General features: G+C 64.3%; 1 protein-coding gene across 4 annotated transcripts in view; it reads right to left on the bottom strand.

Moving 5' to 3' along the window:
- Positions 1 to 17,032, bottom strand: part of PACS2 (phosphofurin acidic cluster sorting protein 2) — a 53,995-nt gene that overhangs the window by 5,488 nt on the left and 31,475 nt on the right. For 3 of the 4 annotated variants that reach the window (XM_040641298.1, XM_040641300.1, XM_040641301.1), the window contains exons 3-18: positions 16,023 to 16,112; positions 14,671 to 14,796; positions 13,114 to 13,276; positions 12,520 to 12,593; positions 12,169 to 12,249; positions 10,998 to 11,057; positions 8,600 to 8,757; positions 6,766 to 6,856; positions 6,374 to 6,448; positions 5,632 to 5,774; positions 4,546 to 4,678; positions 4,148 to 4,252; positions 3,803 to 3,909; positions 3,283 to 3,437; positions 2,790 to 2,900; positions 2,432 to 2,540 (exon numbers count right to left, since the gene is read on the bottom strand). In XM_040641298.1, coding sequence (XP_040497232.1) covers positions 2,432 to 2,540; positions 2,790 to 2,900; positions 3,283 to 3,437; positions 3,803 to 3,909; positions 4,148 to 4,252; positions 4,546 to 4,678; positions 5,632 to 5,774; positions 6,374 to 6,448; positions 6,766 to 6,856; positions 8,600 to 8,757; positions 10,998 to 11,057; positions 12,169 to 12,249; positions 12,520 to 12,593; positions 13,114 to 13,276; positions 14,671 to 14,796; positions 16,023 to 16,112 — 1,781 coding nt within the window. The remainder of the gene's footprint in view (positions 1 to 2,431; positions 2,541 to 2,789; positions 2,901 to 3,282; positions 3,438 to 3,802; positions 3,910 to 4,147; positions 4,253 to 4,545; positions 4,679 to 5,631; positions 5,775 to 6,373; positions 6,449 to 6,765; positions 6,857 to 8,599; positions 8,758 to 10,997; positions 11,058 to 12,168; positions 12,250 to 12,519; positions 12,594 to 13,113; positions 13,277 to 14,670; positions 14,797 to 16,022; positions 16,113 to 17,032) is intronic. The other variant, XM_040641299.1, reaches the window with a different exon arrangement.

The raw sequence follows: 17,032 nt of genomic DNA on the forward strand, positions 1-17,032 counted from the left end.
GTGCTGCCGGACTCTGAGAAGCCAAGCGGAGCCTCTGGCCATGCAGACAACATTCAGCACTTGACACGCGCCCAGCGGGACAGGGGTGACACCGGCTTGCCGCTGAGACCTCACCACCTAAACTCTGGACGCAGAGGGAACACACGTTGTGGGCGGGACAGAACCCCTAAGGCTCACGCATGTGGCTCCGTGGTGGGGGCCCCTGGGCCTCTGGCTCATGAGACCACGTGGGGAAAGCACAGACGTGCCTCAGCTCAACACTGGGAGCACGGAGCTGGGGGTGTGAGGGCCTAGTGCCCTGGACGTCCCCCGTCCCCCCGCCCCCAGGCGCCCCCAGGGAGCTGGTGTGGCCTGACGTCAGGCCAGGAGCTGCATGAAGCGTAGACCCTCCCTGCAGGTGCTCTCACAGGGGGCAGGGGGAGACGGGACCCCAAGGGCCATGTCCACTGCCCACCCTCTCCTGGGTCTCCTGAACCCTCTGTCCTCTGCCAAGCAGACAGAGGTGACCTGCTGACCTCCTGGTCCCAGGCTCTAAGGGTGGCCAACACACTGGGCCTCCCTGGGGCCATGCCCCAGGTGCTGGTGTCACCGCTGTGACGCAGAGGTGGAGGCAGGAGGCACGGGACGAGGGCCAGGGTCCCCTTAAGCCCTGGCTGGAGAGACGAGAGGCTGGTGCCAGGCAGCAAAGCGGGCTGCAGGCATCCGCAGCACGGCGCCCGGGGCGGCTCGAGCAGTCACGGGACACACCACGGCTGGTCTTTCTTTAGCTCACAAAGGCTTGTTTAGCAGGACCATGGAGGAGCGCGACCCCTGCTCCTGGTCTGTCCCAGCGTCCCGCAAGGATGCTGCCTGGGGCCTGGCGACCCTGGGTGGAGCAGTGCCCTGAGGGGGGACACTGGCAGGCAGGCTGCCAGGACAGGAAAGGGGAACCCCAAACGAAAGGGCAGCTCTGGGGGCGGCCCGGAATGTGGTTCCCAACGTGCAGGTCTCCAAGGGTGGACCCGCCAGGGGGTGAAAAGCCCTTCACTGCACGTGGGGGTCTTAGCGGTCTGGCCGCCTGTCCAGTTGAGCCAAGAAACTGAGCTGGGAAACGCTCTCTGCCGCTCTCTGTAACCCCGGGCGTGGGGCCCAGAGCCAGGCTCGGAGTGCGTGCCATCCGGCGGGCCCCCCACCCTTTGGCCCGCACACCCCCGCACGGAGAATCAGCAGCAGTGAGGCCCTTGTGAGGTGCCGAGCCCCGGAGCCGGGTCAGCTGTACAACGTGCTGGGACCAAAGTCCACACACGACCAGTGGGGCATGAGTGGCCAGCGGGACCCAAGCACCTGCTTCTCCTGTGAGACGCGCTGCCCAGGGCTTCAGAGACAGACACTCACAGAGGAGCTCAGCTTGGCTGCTTCCTCACCTCAAACTCTGGACTGCGATGGACAGAGGACAGCCTGCCCGCTGTGACATCCAGCCCTTCGACCTGGGCGGGGGCCGGACAGCACCTGGCTTGGGGCGCCCACCCACCCGACGCTCAGCTGGAGGGGCCTGCCTGACCTGCTCATACTGCTAAACAGCCCTAAAGACCAGCCTGGGGACACGGGGGCGCAGACCCAGGGACAGCGGTACCTGAGGGTAAAGTCAAAATGAAAGTTCTTTTTCCTTTTCAGAAAGCCACCAAAAGAGAAAACACAGACATGTTATTACGTGCTCAGGACGCATGTCCCGGCGTGGCATCGCCGCCCAGCTTCCGGCTCGGGGCCAGCATGCGCGTTGAGCTGGACCAGCCGCTGGACCAGACACGCCCCCTGAATTTCCTATCTCCCACACCGGGAGAGCCGGGGGGCGTCCCGCAGACGGGAGCAGAGATGCGTTGCCTCCTCCGACTGGCCTGGTCCCTCCAGCCCGCCCTCCCTGCACTGGCCCTCTGCCCTCGCAGGCCTGGCAGCCAGACCTCCACCTGGCCTCGGGAGCGGCCCCCACTCCTGCCCGCTGTCCTGCCCGGGGTCAGGGTGAGAACGTGTCTCCGGGCCCGGGAGGCCCAGGAGGTTCAGGGAGCCTGGGCCTGCGTTCCCATGAGCAGGTCACTGCTGGGAGGGGACCGTTAACAGGTGTTCCCTTAATCTTTATTATGGGAAATTCCAACATACAAAACAGAGAAAACTTTACCAGCTCCTTCTACTCAGAGGAGGACCTGGGGCTGCCAGTCCCGCTCACAGTGTTCCCCCCAAGCCCAGCTCGGGTTCTGTCCCTTGGCCAACCAGGTTTGTCCCTGATCTCCGTCCCAAGGAGCCCCCAGCCCCAGGTGCTGCCTGAAGGCTCTGAGACCAGCAGTGGGCAGGGAGGCCCACAGGGGGACAGTAGCTGTGGGCAGCCTGCTCCTGCGGCGTGGAGCTGGTGCCCCCGCCCTGCCCCACACCCTGCCCTGCCCGGGGCCCAGTGAGGTACCTCTTCTGCTTGTAGGTCAGCATGGCCTCCGCGATGGGCAGCTGGTGGGCACAGTTGGCACCTGCGATGTACTGTGTGATCCTTGACACGATGTCGGGCGTGTCCTGCGCTGCACGAGAAGGCCAGGCAGGGTCCGTGAGTGCCACACTCCCCTTCCACCCCATGTGCTGCCCCCAGGGCCGCCCAGGACCCAGCCCCGGAGCAGTGGCAATGCTGGGGGCGGCGGAGGGGCCCCTCTGCCTCCACAGCTTCTCTGAATCCCTGGGAGCCCTCGCCTGGGGCCCCAGTGGCCAGCCAGCTCTCATGGCGGCAGGGATCCCAGGGCAGCCTTTCCTGGCCGGCCGGCCCCAGGCCTCACCGGTGCTCTGGGCCTCCAGCTTGTTGAACAGGTCTCTCCAGGCCAGGTCCTGGAAGAAGTTGTTGTAGCGGTAGTCCACAGAGCCCAGGTACCTGGCCACGGGATGGGAGCCTGCGAGCCGAGGGGAGAGTGTCAGGCTGCAGAGCCTGCCGCACCTCCCCTGCGGACCCGCTCTGTGGCCCCTCCAAGCCCCTCCCTGCTCCCGGTGGATGGAGGCGCCGCTGTGCCCGGTGCGCCCTGCAGACCAAATGGTGCTCGGGCGCCAGCGATTCTGTCCCCTGCGACCCAGCACCTCCCAGGAACAAAGGTGCGAGTCCATAGGTGCAGGGCCACGTTACATGGGGTTTGGTAATTCGCAAGGACTCGCAAGCACCCCTGGTTTGCTTCTGACAACGGCATCAAGTTGGCCGGCCATGGAGCGCTGGGCCAGCGCGAGGGGTGCCCAGCGCGGGCGGTGAGTGCTCCACGCCTCTTCCTGCGCGAGAGCCCTCACCCAGCGGGATGATGAGAAAGCGCATGTAGCCCAGCCAGTCGGGGGTCTTGTGGGACAGCTGCTCCACGAAGAGCCGCAGGACGGCGCTGAGGTAGTGCTGCGCTCCTGCCACGGCGATCTTCACGGGCGGCGGCGGCTGGGAGTTGCAGTTGCAGCTGTGGCCCCGAGGGCAGGACAGAGAGGGGACAGATGCCGTCCTTGCCGCCCGAGCAGGCCCCAGCGCCAGGACGGGCTGAGCCCTGTGCCGCGGAGCCCTGCTCGGGCAGCGGCTGTGCGCTCACGACCCCGGAGGGCCACCAACACCCAGGTCCCCACCAGACGACAGCAGCCTTGGGCAGGGGACGGGGCCTCACCCAGGAAGCCCCCTGCGTCGCAGGAACCGCCCAGATCTGGACAGAAGACGGGGCTGTGGGCAGCCTGTGGGTGGGCACATCTGGAATCCGCCACCGCCCCCGGGACAGCCACAGGCGAGGCCGGGCAGCAGGGACCCCGACAGACCCCACGCGGCAGCTGGACTCACTATCTCTGTATCCTCGAGACGATGGTGCTGAAGGCTGCCTGGACATCAGCCGCGGAGCACGTGCACACCACGGGCAGCGTGTGCCTCTGCAGGACCTCCGACAGGAACTGGGGGCGAGCGCGCGTGGTGAGCCTCAGCACTCCAGCCAGCCTCCCGCCAGCGCCGCCACGCCGCGCCAGCAGGGAGGACCCCCCCCCCACTCCCCAGCGGGGGAGGAACCCCCCCACTCCCCCAGCGGGGAGGAACCCCCCCACTCGCCCAGTGGGGAGGAACCCCCCCCACTCCCCCAGCAGGGAGGAACCCCCCCACTCCCCACTGCAGGGAGGACACCTGGCCCCTCCCCACCTGCCCCTGCCAGTCAGAGGTGTTGACGAGAATGATGTTTTCAGGGAGCTGGTCATCAGAGATGAGGATGTGGTTTAACTGGTCATATACGGTCTTCCTGGGGATCTGGAGACACAAGGCCCATCCATGCTGGTGGGAGGGGTTGCTGCAGCCCCTCACCTGCCCAGCTGACCCCCCCTTGCTCCCCAGCAGCCACCCAGCAGTGGGCAGGAGAGGCCGGCCCTGTTCTTGCTCAGGACCTCAGCTTTCTTTGCACTAGACAGAAGTCACTGGCCTGAAGGCGCGGTGGCACCATCACAGCCCACGAGGTGGCCAGACTGCCTCCCCCCAAGCTTCCAGCAGTGGGTCAGTTCTGGGCAGCCATGGCCTTTGCCCGTGACCTCTCCTGGAGCACGCACCTGCAGCTGGCTCCTTGTGTCCGGGCAGCGCTCATTGTCCAGACTGTTGGCCCGTTCATTCTGTGGCCTAGCGGGCTGCCGCTCCTTCAGGGACGTGCTCCGGCCCCGGCGGCCAGCCTGCTTTCCCTCGGACCTGCAGGGAAGCAGGGCAGGCTGGGGCAGGCCCGCATGCTCACTGCCCCAGGGAAGGGGGCTGCTCAGCGGCAGGGGCAGTGGTGGATTCACATAGGGTGGCCGGGCAGGTGGCAGGCAGTGCGGGCTCCTCTGTGGGGCCACGGGCTGACGTGCAGGCCACGTCCACACTTGGCACATGCACTTTCAAGGCGGGCATAAGCCTGATACAACACGTGAGTGCCGGTGGCATGGAACCACGGCCCCAGGCGGGGGCAGGGCACCCACACCAGCTCCACTGTCCCCCTGCAGAAGGCCCCAGCCCAGCGGGTCTCGGGGTAGGAATGCAGGTCGCGGCGGCAGTGGCAGCACGTGGCCACGTGTGGCGGCACAGAGGGCGCTGGGAGTTTGGCCAGGTGCCCAAGGGAGGTGAAGACGAGATGGGTCGGAAAGCACGTCCAAGGAGGGGCTCAGAGATGACCCTCTGACTGACCGAGATGGCAGTGGGGACACACAGAGACGCTGTGGGACAGTCCTCCATGGGGAAGCTGCCAGGCCCTGGCCACCCAGGCCCTCACCTCTGTGATGACCACCGTGAGGGGTAGGGTCCTGGCTGGACCCAGCAGCACTGCCCGGGGGCCGCTGTGCCTGACCACACTGGGCTCTGGGCCCAGCTGGCCATGCCCCTCCCACACTGGCACCCAGGGCTACGCCGGTCCACGAGGTGCCAGCGAACGGAGCCAGGGGCAGGAAACCATGAGATGGGCAGCAGGGGCCACACCTCAGCCCCCAAAGGCCTGCTGGCAGCTAGCTACACACAGGGTTATGTATGGGGGGTCCCATGTGGGCCTCCAGGGCGGGCCCCGAAATCTCCGTGCTTCCAAGTGATTGTCATCCATTCAGACGGGGCCCTGCCCGCTGCGCTGGCCCACGTGGGCAGTGCCTGGCCGGCAGCCTCCCAGAGCGTCCCCTCACCTGGTGGACGGGATGACGAGGGACTCCGTCTTGGTGATGCGCCCGCTGGGCGGCAGCTTCTCGGTGAAGACGTCCAGAGTGGGGGTCTCCACCTCCGGGCTGTCCTCCGGCTGCGCGGGCTGCTCCCCGGGGGCGGGTGTGCTCTGAGAGGCAGAGAAGGGGCCCAATGGCAAAGCACATCCTGGGGGCCTCTTCTCGAGGACCACGGTCTCAAGCCTGAGGAGCCCCGGGTTTGGCCGGGGCGTGTAGCCTAGTTTCGGGCTGACAGCTCTTCACATGGGACACAGACACACACTCCCCTGGGGAGCCGAGCTGACCTCCATTCCAACCACGGGGGTCCTGGTCCTGGCTGCCAGGGGAGACGCACCAAGCCTCCCCCAAACCTCCCTAAAACCTGCTCTGTGGCCCAGGACACCTTCCTTGAGAACCCCAACGAGGGCAATAGGCGTCAACCCTAGTGTTCACAGGGTCTGCGCTGGCAGCAAAGCAGGGGGACGCCTCCTGTCCTCCCAGAACTAGGGTGACTCCGGGGGACCCTGACCATCCCCCAAGGTGGGGGGTGAGTCCAAGGGGGCCCTGACCATCCCTCGGGGTGGGAGTGAACTCAAGGGGGCCCTCATTGTGGTTCTGTGCACCGGTCCTGGGGGGTGTGAGCTAAGACCCTCGTGTCAAGGCCTGCCCTAAGGCCGTGTGTAAGTGGGCTCTGTGCTTGACCAAATGCACGTGTCCCGCGCCTGCTCACGTGGGTCACCGTGTCCGAGACGCTGTCGCTTGGCTGCTTGCCTCCCAGGGCCCGAGTCTTCTCGGGCACGTCCGCCTGCGAGGACAAGATGGGAATCAGGATGTGTTCAATGGTGGGCACGAGGCTGGCTCACCTCTGGGGAGGGGGATCTGGGCTTGGAGGCAGCCTGCGAAGACTGGCCGGGGCTCTCTTTGACCTCGGGCGCAGCGTCACCCCGTGACAGTCACGTGGCATTGGGCAGGGAGATTCCCGCCACACGCAGACCCAGGAGCACAACGTAACACTGAGTATAAGCAACACTGAGTGACCCGGAGAGACAGGACCCTCAGGACGGCCCAGCCCTTGCCTGAGGTCCCATCAGGAGGGAGGGGCTGCCGGTCCGGCCTGCTCACCGGACTCGGAGGTTCCTTGTGGCTCCGGACGCTGTGGATACTCCCAATTTCCGTCTGCGAGCTGGAGTGTGACAGCCCTTCGAAGTAGGGCCTGGGTGTGGGGACGGAGACAGGTCATTCGCCAGGACCCTCCCCACACTAAAGGCTCAGCAACTGTGCTCGTGGGGTCTGCCGGCCATGCAGGACCGGGGGCGGGGTTGGGAAGCGGCAGGGAACCACGGCCCAGGGGAGGACACTGAGTGCCATGCAACCTGCAGCCCTTCTCGGCTCCCCACCGGCTCCGACATCCGCTGGAGACAACCTGCGTCCCTGAACCCACCCACTCCTGGCCTTCACCCTGGGATGGGTGGCTGGCGGCCACACAGGAGCACGCTCAAGACTGCCACGAGGGTGCCAGCAGCAGGGTCCAGTGACTCCGGGCCAGCTAGACCAAACGCCCTGCCCCCAGCAGACAGCTGGGCAGAGGTGGGGGATCTCAGACTCAGAGACTCAGAACACATTTCAGGCTGAAATGGTGCGTGGGGCTCATGCAGGGACAGGTGACAGAGCCACCAAGGGACAGGGAAATACGAGGGCAGGACCAGGGCCGGAGAGGCCCATGCGCACCCCCGGACTGTGAGCACCAGCTGGCCCACGACCAGCTCTGCAGGTGCAGCCAGCGGCAAGGGCGACAGACAGGTCAGCCGGCAGCCAAGGTGACCACATGAGGGACAGAAGCAGAGACCCGGGTGTTCCAGCTGAAGGCTGGAAGCAGAGCCCAAGGCACCTCGATGGGGGGGCAGCAAGCAAGACTCGCGGTGGGCTGAGCCTGTAAGTGGACCCCCCGAGCTGCATCTGCAGCGAAGGCCAGTGGCCAACACCTGGACCAGAGCCCACAGATGCCATGGGTGTCCCCACAACGGGACAGTAACTGGCCACGGCTGGGCGGGCTGGAGGGTCGGCGACCGCACAGAAAGCCCACCCTCCCCATATGCGTCTCTGTCCCACTGACTTATATCGAAGAGTTAAGAGGACGCCTGGGGGGCTCAGTCGGTGAAGCGTCTGCCTTCCGCTCAGGTCATGATCTCAGGGTCCTGGGACTGATCCTGCGTGGGGCTCCCTGCTCAGCAGGGGGTCTGCTTCTCCCTCTGCCCCCCCACCCTGCTCAGCTCTCTCTCACTCAAATAAAAAAAAACACATTCAAAAAGCGAAGCTAAAATGCCACAGATCTTCTGGACTCCAATACGGCCCCCACTTGGCAGCCACACGCTGTTCGGTCCTGGGGCCTCCTGCCCTCTCTGCCCCAGCCAGGCTGACACCTGGCTCCTCGGGGACAGGCACCAGCACTGCTCACCCCCCCCACCTGTGTGGCAGGGATGCTCTGTGGTTCCCAGCTCGCCGTCTCCCCAGTGCACAGAAGAGTCCCACGGCCCCACACCGCTGGCCACCTCCTCCTGTGACAGGCACCTCACTTGGCTCAGCCAAGACCCTGGGAAGACCCCCGACGACATTCCCCACCCAAGAGCTCTCGCCCCTCCGTCTCTGACACCCTGGCCTCTGGCAGGGGCGACCCCAATGCCTCCTAACAGGTCTCCTGTGTTCACGCTCCCAGTGGATTCCAGAGAGATCTTTCCAGAATGCAGACGCGACCCTGTCACTTTGCTACTTCTCTCCCTCCACAAAGACCGCAGACTCCAGCCACCTGCTAGGACGCATGTTTCCCCCTCCTCCCTGACCCAGAGCCCATGTTCCCAAGTGCACACTTCCCTGTGGCCCCTGCAACACGTGGGATGGCATGGGGGTGCCCACTGGGGCCTGGGGCCGGGCGGCAGATGGAGGTGGCACATGTGCTCACCGGAGCTTTGGCTTGGGGGTGCTGAGGACACTGTCGTCGTCCTCCAGGTCCGGGCCACTGTCACTGGGGTTCTCCATGTCCAGCGTGTCGTACAGAAGGTCCAGGTCCTCCTCTGCCTCGGGGACGTGTTCTGCAGGGTCCTGCTCTGAATCCAGGACCTACAGTGAGGTCAGACGTGTGAGGGCTGGCCTGGGGGGTCCCCTTGGCAGGACAGACAGGAAGAGGACATGAAGCCACCAGCCCAGTTCTGCCAGACACCGGGGTGACCTCTGGGACCTCCGGTCACCAGGTGCCAGGCACAGCATGGCCATTCTGCCCCTCGTGACTCGTGCTTCAACAGAGAAACACACGGCAGGAGTGCAGGGCAGGAGCGCCACCTGGGACAGGCCCGCACCGGTCAGGGCTTGGAATGCCTCCCTCCCCAGGGCCTCCCCACGTCTCACCGTCCCCTCTCTTCCTCCCAGCCCTGAACTGACTTCCGTCCCCATGCGGTGGGCCTCCTCCAGAACGTCACAGAAATGGTCACACACTATGGAGCCCTCCGCGTGGGCTCCTCCCACTCAGGCACGTGTATCAAGAGGCGGCCGTGCTGTTTGTCCCATCGACAACTCCTCCTCACGGCCCGCCCACCCGCCCGCCCTGAACGCGGCCTGGGTCTAGCCAGCTGCCAGAGGATGGACGCTGCAGGCTTTGCTGCCGCAGATGAAACTCTTGGGACTGTCTGCCCCTCAGTCTGTGTGGACGTCCTGGATCTCGCGCGGCGACAGCCATACGTGGGATCGCCGGGGGGGTCGCCGGTTAAGCGTGAAGTTGACACTTGGAGGTGCTGTCTTCCGTAGTGGCTGCCCCGCGGGGCGTTCCCGCCAACACTGCAGGTCTGGCTGCCCCCCGTCGGCACCTCCGCTCTGTCCTGCGAGGTCACGGCTACCGTCTGCGGCCCCGGGAGGTTGCCCACGGCTCTCAGGGGCTTGCTGGCCATTCAGGCTCCTCCTCAGAGAAACCCTCTAGTCTGAGCCTCTGACCAGCTCTTGACCTAGACCATTCATCTCTCATCCCGACTGTCTCTTTATTTGGGGTTGCAAAGGTGCCTTCTGTCCTGTGGCCCGGGTCCCTCACGGGGTCTACGATTTGCCAGGACGTTCTACATGATGGCCATCCGTTCACCTTCCCGATGGTGTTCGGAGCACAGACGTGTTCACGCTTTGACGTGGTCTGACTTGCCCGTTTCCTCTGGCGGCTTGTGCGTCCGGTGTCCTGTCTAAGCCACATGGCCCGGCCCCCGGGGCCAAGATCACTCTCCTGAGTTTCATAGCATAAGCGCTTACGTTTAGGTCTTGATCCGTTTGGAGTCACTTTTGCACATGGTGTCAGGTTCTCTCGCGTGTGGCCGTCTGGCTGTACCATCGTTATCTGTCCCAAAGCCCACTTTCCCCCACTGAACGACCTTGGCATGCTTGTTGGAAATTGACCACAAGTAGAAGAAGGATTTATTTCTGGTCCCACTGATCTCTCATACGGTCTTGATTACTGTACCTCTTAGAAAGTTCTGAAATTAGAAAGTGTGAGGCCTTCCACTTTGCACTTTTCCAAGATTGTGTTGTTTATTGTGGGTCCCTTGAATTTCCGGCAAGTCAGGGGACGCGCGGTCTGCAGACAGGCAGCTGGGGAATCTGACAGGGATCCTACTGAGGCTGTAGACGGATGTGGGGGAACTGAGGCCGAGTCGGGTCTGTTTCTAGCGCCGGCATCTGAGAAGAGCCGCCCGGCTGCTGCCACCCCCGTGAGACCCCATCACATGTGTGGACGGACGGCCATCGCTTTCCGTGCAGCCACGGCCACGTGTGGCGGTGACACGTGGACACTTACACGCCCCCCTCCCGGGTGGCTACAGGACCTGTGGACTAACTCTCCTCCATCCCCGTTAAAAGGAAAACCGAGGTATTTCCTTGTGGTTATAAAAGGTACGCAAGCGCATCCCCACAAATCTGGGGAGAACACAGCTAAGGCAGGAGCCCGCAGGTCAGAGCGCGTCGGTGGGGGCCGCACGTGCGGCGACGCGGGCACGCAGAGACCACCATCTGCCACACGCCGAGAACTGCCCTAAAATACACTCCACTCAGAAACAGCACAAAACACAAAATGCATGGTCACACCCCCAAACGACATCCAGCCTCCCTCCCGGGCTGTTCATGGGGCTGCGATTCCAGACACACGCTGGCGGCCTCGGCTTGGCCCTCGAGGCGCCCCGGGGGTGGGACTGCCCGCTCTCGTGGACAAGGACATGGTGTCCTGAGGGCCACAGGATGGTCAGCGGCAGAGCCAGGACGAGGCCCAGGTGCCTGAGAGCCCTGGTCTCACAGGACGCCGTGGGCCTGGCGGTCCAGGCGGGGTCGCTCACCTCGTCCGACACTTTGAACCGCCGCAGCAACGCCACGACCTTCTGCTTGAAGTTTTGTTGCTGCAAGACAAGCAGGACAGAATCAGGACGCAAGGGGCGGCTTCCCTCAGAAGGACGCGGCAGGCTTGGCGGGAGGGAGGCACAGTCCCCGCGGGCTCACGGGAGCCCAACCCCTTTACAAGCACTCGACACCACAGCTGCGGCTGGACTGGGGGCCGGACCCGGGGAGGAGCCGGAGGGAGGGTGCGCACTACCCCTTCCTGCAGAGACCGCCCCGTAAGTAAGGCTGCCGGCCCTCGCCCGAGGCACCACCTCACCCCAGCGGGACTCAGGGGTGGGCACACGGCGGGCAGGAGCGTGGCAAGGGCTCAGCAGGGAGCCCAAGCGCCACTGTGCCCAGCGCTGCCCTGGGCCTCAGAGCCTGAGCTCTGGCCACTGAGTGAGGCAGCTGCCCCCAGCCACCCTCGAGGTCCCCCACTCCGCTCCACAGGCGTCAGGCCCTTGGGCCTGGAACTGAGGCTCACACAGGCGCTGCCATGCTCGACCTGCTGAGCCTCCCAGTAGAGGAGGGGCAGAGGTTTCTGGGGCTGGGCTTGTGCCCCAAAGGTTCCACGGCCACCCACTGTGCAGCCCGGGCCTGGGGCCGTGGCCATGCGCCCAGGAGCAGCTTGGACGTGGGAACTCTCCCGGGGCTCTGTGCCCAGTGGTGGGCGCTCTGTGCCGGGCTAAGGCCTCTGCCTGGAGCTTTCCTCCCAGAGGAGGAGCTGGAGAGCCCGGGGCCCCCGTGCTGGGTGGGCCAGAGGCTAAGCAGACACGAGGGACTGGCTTCGCACGGGGCCTGTCTGGGCACATGCAGGAGGGGGACACCCTCCCCAGCTCTGCTCGTGGAGCGGTTGAGCAGGATGGCCGCTGTTCCACCTCATCCCTTGCCCCCTGGGCCAGGGGCGGCCGCCCCGGAAGAGCACAAGGACCCCACCGGTGAAGCTCCCGCGGGTGGACGCTGGCCTGCCCGCCAGCACAAGGCTGTGGAGTCTCCCTGCCTTCACGCCCCACCGAAGAGGCTGGGCCCTGGAGAGGTCCTGGACGGCTGCCTCACGTCCCAACGCCCAATCTGGGCCCCCACCCCCCAGCCCGCCCTTCCCCAGTGTTAGTAAAACCAGTTTCCACCGACCCTGGTCATGGACGCCGTTCTTACTATCGATCGCCGCTGCTTCTTGGGTTTCCCCACATCGAAGTCCTCCTCGTCCAAGTCCTGGGGAGACAAGCACAGGGGCTGGCAGAGGGCACCCCCAGAGCATCTGCGGGCGCATGGCAGGACCCCGGGGCGGGAGGCATGTGCCCGCAGCACGTGGGGGGCCGGCTCCCAGCCTCCACCCCCCCCTTGGCACCACCCTCATACCAGCAGCGTGGGGGGGGGGTCGCTGGCCGTCCACGCCCCATCCACACCCAGAGTGTCTTGGGGCCACGCGGCCGCCAGGAGCCCACGCGGCCGCTCAGCCCCACGCACCGCGCCCGAGGTTACCTGCCCTTGTACGGCATCGTCGCTGGCCTCCTGCTCAGAGGAGAAGCTCTCATACTCCTCCTCGGAGTAGTTCTCTGTAGAATGAGCAAACGGAAGGGGGAGCACCTGGACATTCCGACTGGTGTCCTGGCAATGAGGTGGCGGCCAGAGGATGGGTCCCCTGGACCCACGTGGGCAGCCGTGTCCAGCCCCAGCAGGCAGACTTCGGGGATGGGGTAGGGCTGCGCTTCTCCACTCCCACGGTGGCCCCTACAGACCTCAGACGCTTCAGCCTGGATCTCATGCCCAGCTGGGTCCCCTGTGTGCCCTCTCACACCTCAGGGGGACAGCAGTCCCCATCATGATGGTGGCGACAGCCATGCCAGGACCTGTGCCCAGACCTTGGAGGGCACTGCCATCAAGCCCATGACCTCCTGCCTGTGGCTGAGCTCGCACACCTGGAGCCCCGGCTCCCAGAGTACGCACAATGCTGCTTGTGGGGTTGGAGCCCAGAGAGAAACCCATAAACCCTCCTGGTCCCTCCCCAGCTTCTCAAACCCGGCAGGAAGGGGGCCAGGAGGCAGCAAAGCGGAGGCCATCGACAGCGGCACTCACCTGCAGACTTGGCCTTGGGCCCTGCCTGCATGGCGCTGTCCTCGTGGTCAATGGGCTGGCTGGACAGGGAGAAGATCCAGATCTCGGCCACCTTGACCGAGGCCTCCTTGACGCTGCTGCAGAGGCTGAGCACCTGGCCGCCCTCGGAGGGGAGCTGCATCACCTGGGGGCAGGGCTCAGCTCTAGAGGGCGCCGGGGTGCGGGCCAGGGCCCAGCAGCGCCCCCTTCTGGGTGCACGGGAACGGGTCCGTCGGGCAGGAGGACGCTGGCCAAGACTCGGGGGTCAGTGCCAGGCTCAGCCACTGGGGACTGAAGGCCGTCAAGGAGGGGAGGGTCTGAGCCCGCCTGTCCAGAGGCTGTGGCAGGAGCAGACTGTGTGTGAGGCTATGGCTCTGGGCCACCAAGCCCCGGGATCCGCGTCCAGGGACCACGGAGGACCGGCCACCAGCACAGGCTGGGGTCTTGTGTGGCACAGCCAACAACCACTGGGGCGGCCCACTGGGCCAGTGAGTCCTTGGAGCCATTCCGGTGGTGAGAAATTTCCAGCAGACCAGGGACAGGGACACGCGCCCCCGTGCACCCCCACGCGTCCTGGAGGTCGAGCCTCTGCATGCCAGAAGCTGCCTTTGGGGTCATCTGACCAAAACCAGATGCTGGGATTTCACGGACCTGGTTATTTTTAATTTTGGGAACCTGATTCGGGGTGCCAACTCTTGAGTCCAATACAAAAATTAAATTTTTGAGAAAGGTAACATCCGCAACCACTACCATCTCAGAAACGAAATTAGGAAGGTTAGCCAGCACCCAGACGCACCCCTGTGCCGTGCGTGTGCGGAGCTGGACAGACAGGTGCACGGTCTCCCTCCTCACACCCTCCACACCTGGGCCACCTGCCTGAAGGATGCCTGCCGACAGTGTCAGGCAGGTAGGGTCTGAGGGGAAAGAGGTGGCCTGCAGCTTGACTGGGCGCCGTGGGCACGGGGGTCCTGGGCCAGAGGAGAGGGCTGAGGGGTGTGGGGGCAGCCCTGCTGCAGGTGGGCACAGCACAGCTCCGCATCCCCGAGCATCACAGTCGCCTCACAGCCCGGAAAATGACCCCATGACGGCGAAGGCCCCAAAGCACAAAGGACACGAGGGACCTCAGCTGCCCCTTCCCCAGAGCCCATCCTATGGCTCCCGAAGGCCCCATGGGAGAGTCTGAGTTCCTCCTCCTGAACCCCACGCCAACCACACCTTGGGACGCTAGGTCCTCCAAGACACGCTGGTGTCGGCCGGTCAGATCCGTTTCCACGAACTTCTCCTCCTTTCCCCACCAGGGAAATTCCTCACGCTCGCATCCCCCCGCCCCCACCCACAGCAAGCACGTGTCGCCCGCCTAGGCAGCCCACGGGCCAGGGCCCGCAGGAGGGGACACGGATGTCCCAGGAGGACGCTCTCCCTGGGAGGGCCCAGGACGGACCCACGCTGGGCCAGAATGCACCCGCGGCTAAAGGGCAGCCGCACAGGCCGTCAGTAAGGCGCGACAGGGGACCTCTGGCTGAGTGGGGACGCGCTCACCTCGGCCATGTTGATGGAGCCGGCCGCCAGCGTTTTGTAGCCCAAGATGGTTCGGTTTTTGTAGCGCTTTCTCCGCTGCAGCATGATCTGGAGCTTGTTGCCTTCTCTCTTCAAGAAGTGAGGGTACTGCAGAGAAGGGGGGTCACAGCTGCCATCTGTCCCAGTGGCCACGCCAGTCCAGCACCAACGAGCCTGAGGCTCACTCCTCGCTGGGCCGTCGTGGGCCTCTGTCTGGGACACAGGGAGAGCCGCTGCGGGCAGACGTGAGCAGCTGGCTAAGGCCTCTGGGTCATCCATGGGGTCAGCCAGCGCATCTGCCCAGGACGCAGACGGCAGAGGGTGTGACCCCATAGGTGGCGCTGGTCCAATGCCCCAACAGAGCACGACAGGGGCTTCTGCGAGAGGCTCGTAACAGTAACCCTTAACACGCACGGAAGCAGGCCGCCGGTGCGTGGCTGTCAAGCGCTCAAAGACCGTGAACTGCACGTTTTGTAAATGACACTCCGATAAAGCTGATCCCACAAAAAAAAACTTCCACAGAAACCACAGAAGGTCCCGTGGTGGCGCCAGAGCTCGTGTCATGTGCCCTCGGCCCAGGCACCGCCAAGCTGGGCCGAGAGAGGCTGCTGGGCGGGCGGCGGGAGCTGGCGGGGTTCTCACGGACTCGGCTGAGCCACAGCCCTGCCTTACACTCTCAGCAGGAGAAGCTTCGGGCCGACACTACGTTCAGTCTTCGTCTCTAAAGCAAGTGTGTTAAGCACATCTGCGGACCCTACACAGCACCCACCTTAAAACAACTGTGCGAAGAGGAACAGAGGCAGGAGGGGCTGCCCTGCGGGTCGGTTGGGGCCGGCCTGCTCCTACCCGCAGACCTGGGCTCTGGAGGGCCCGGGGGGAGGAGTTTCTGTTTCACCTGGAGGGGGGGGCGGCACGTCCCAGCCGCACGGAGCCCCTGTGCACTGCCGGCACACCCAACATACTTCCAAGGGGTCAGAACTTACAAAACTGGGGTCCTCTACGTTCCTCCTCATCCTCTCTGAACACTGGAACCAAATGGCCTTTTTAAAAAAAAGTTTATTTAATTAAGTGATCTCTACACCCCACATGGGGCTTGAACTCACCACCCCGAGATCAAGAGTCACATGCTCTTGTGACGGAGCCAGGCAGGCGTCCTCGAAATGGCCTTTTGAGGGAGAGTTTGGGCCTCACTACGTTCCTCAGCACAAGAGCGGGAGGGAAAACGTGATCTCATAGAGCACGCACGTCTCCTAACACTTAGGAGTACAGCACCACGGAAGGAGAGGATCTGGGCAAGGTGGGCCGCGGCCCCCAGCCCCACATGCCAGGCCCACCTGCAGTGAGAAGGTCAGCGCCAGGTCGGTCTCCACTTGTCCACTGGGGGGCAGCACAATCTCATGGGACCGCAGGATCCGTTTGGAGCCCTGGGACAGAGCAAGACCGATGCACGTTCACAAGGGGGCGTCTCGCGGTGAAACCCGCTCCCCTCAAACTCTCAGGGTGAAGAGCCACGGAGCAGGCAGTGGGAGTCATTAGCTGGCGGGATTCCCAAGAGCATCTTTGCGGAGATTGGTCAGAGCCTTAAAAATGTCCCCATCCTGTGACCCTCCAAGTCCTCCCTAGATGACCCAAATTGCTCGCTGCCACATTTAATGTAACTACCAAAATTGCAGCAGTGGGGTGCGGGGGGTGACGGGACAAGGCTGGGGTGCGGGGGCTGGGTGATGGCCTCCCCAGAGGGCAAAATGTGGTACAAAGGTGTCATAATTACAGCATGACTGCTCTGTCGCAGGGACGGAGACGAGAAGTCTAGAAATACATCCAAGACGACGAGCCCACTGCATCATAATGAGCCTTCAGTGACCAGGAAAAATTACTCACTACATAAGGAGTAACAAACCATCTGTATAAACCCTACAGACCCTCACCTCAAACCCTATACCAAAATAAACCCCAAACGGATTAAAGATTTCCTCATAGAACTGGTTTAAAAATGGCTGTCCCCACACGGACGGAGCGGAGACTGAAGGCTGGGGGCAGGACTCCACAGGATGAACACCGTGCGGCCCCATGCGTGCGGGACACCGACAGCCGTCGGAGTCAGAGCCACAAAGACCAGTGGCTACCAGGGTGCGGGGGCCGGGGGCTCCGGAGGCATCCGACAAGATGAGGGTGCAGAGCAGTGACTGAGGGCAGGAGCTGGGTGTGGGTCCAGGACAGGGACAGCACAGGTGTGTGGGCTGATGGGAGTGATGGGCAGGGGTCCTGGGCACAGGTGTGGAGCTGGCTCCACTCTGGCATCCTGACATACCGCCCGGTGGACACACTCTGGGCCCCATGGTGC

Source organism: Ursus maritimus, unplaced genomic scaffold (genome assembly GCF_017311325.1).
Source record: "Ursus maritimus isolate PB19 unplaced genomic scaffold, ASM1731132v1 scaffold_25, whole genome shotgun sequence".
NCBI classification, from domain to species: Eukaryota; Metazoa; Chordata; class Mammalia; order Carnivora; family Ursidae; genus Ursus; species Ursus maritimus.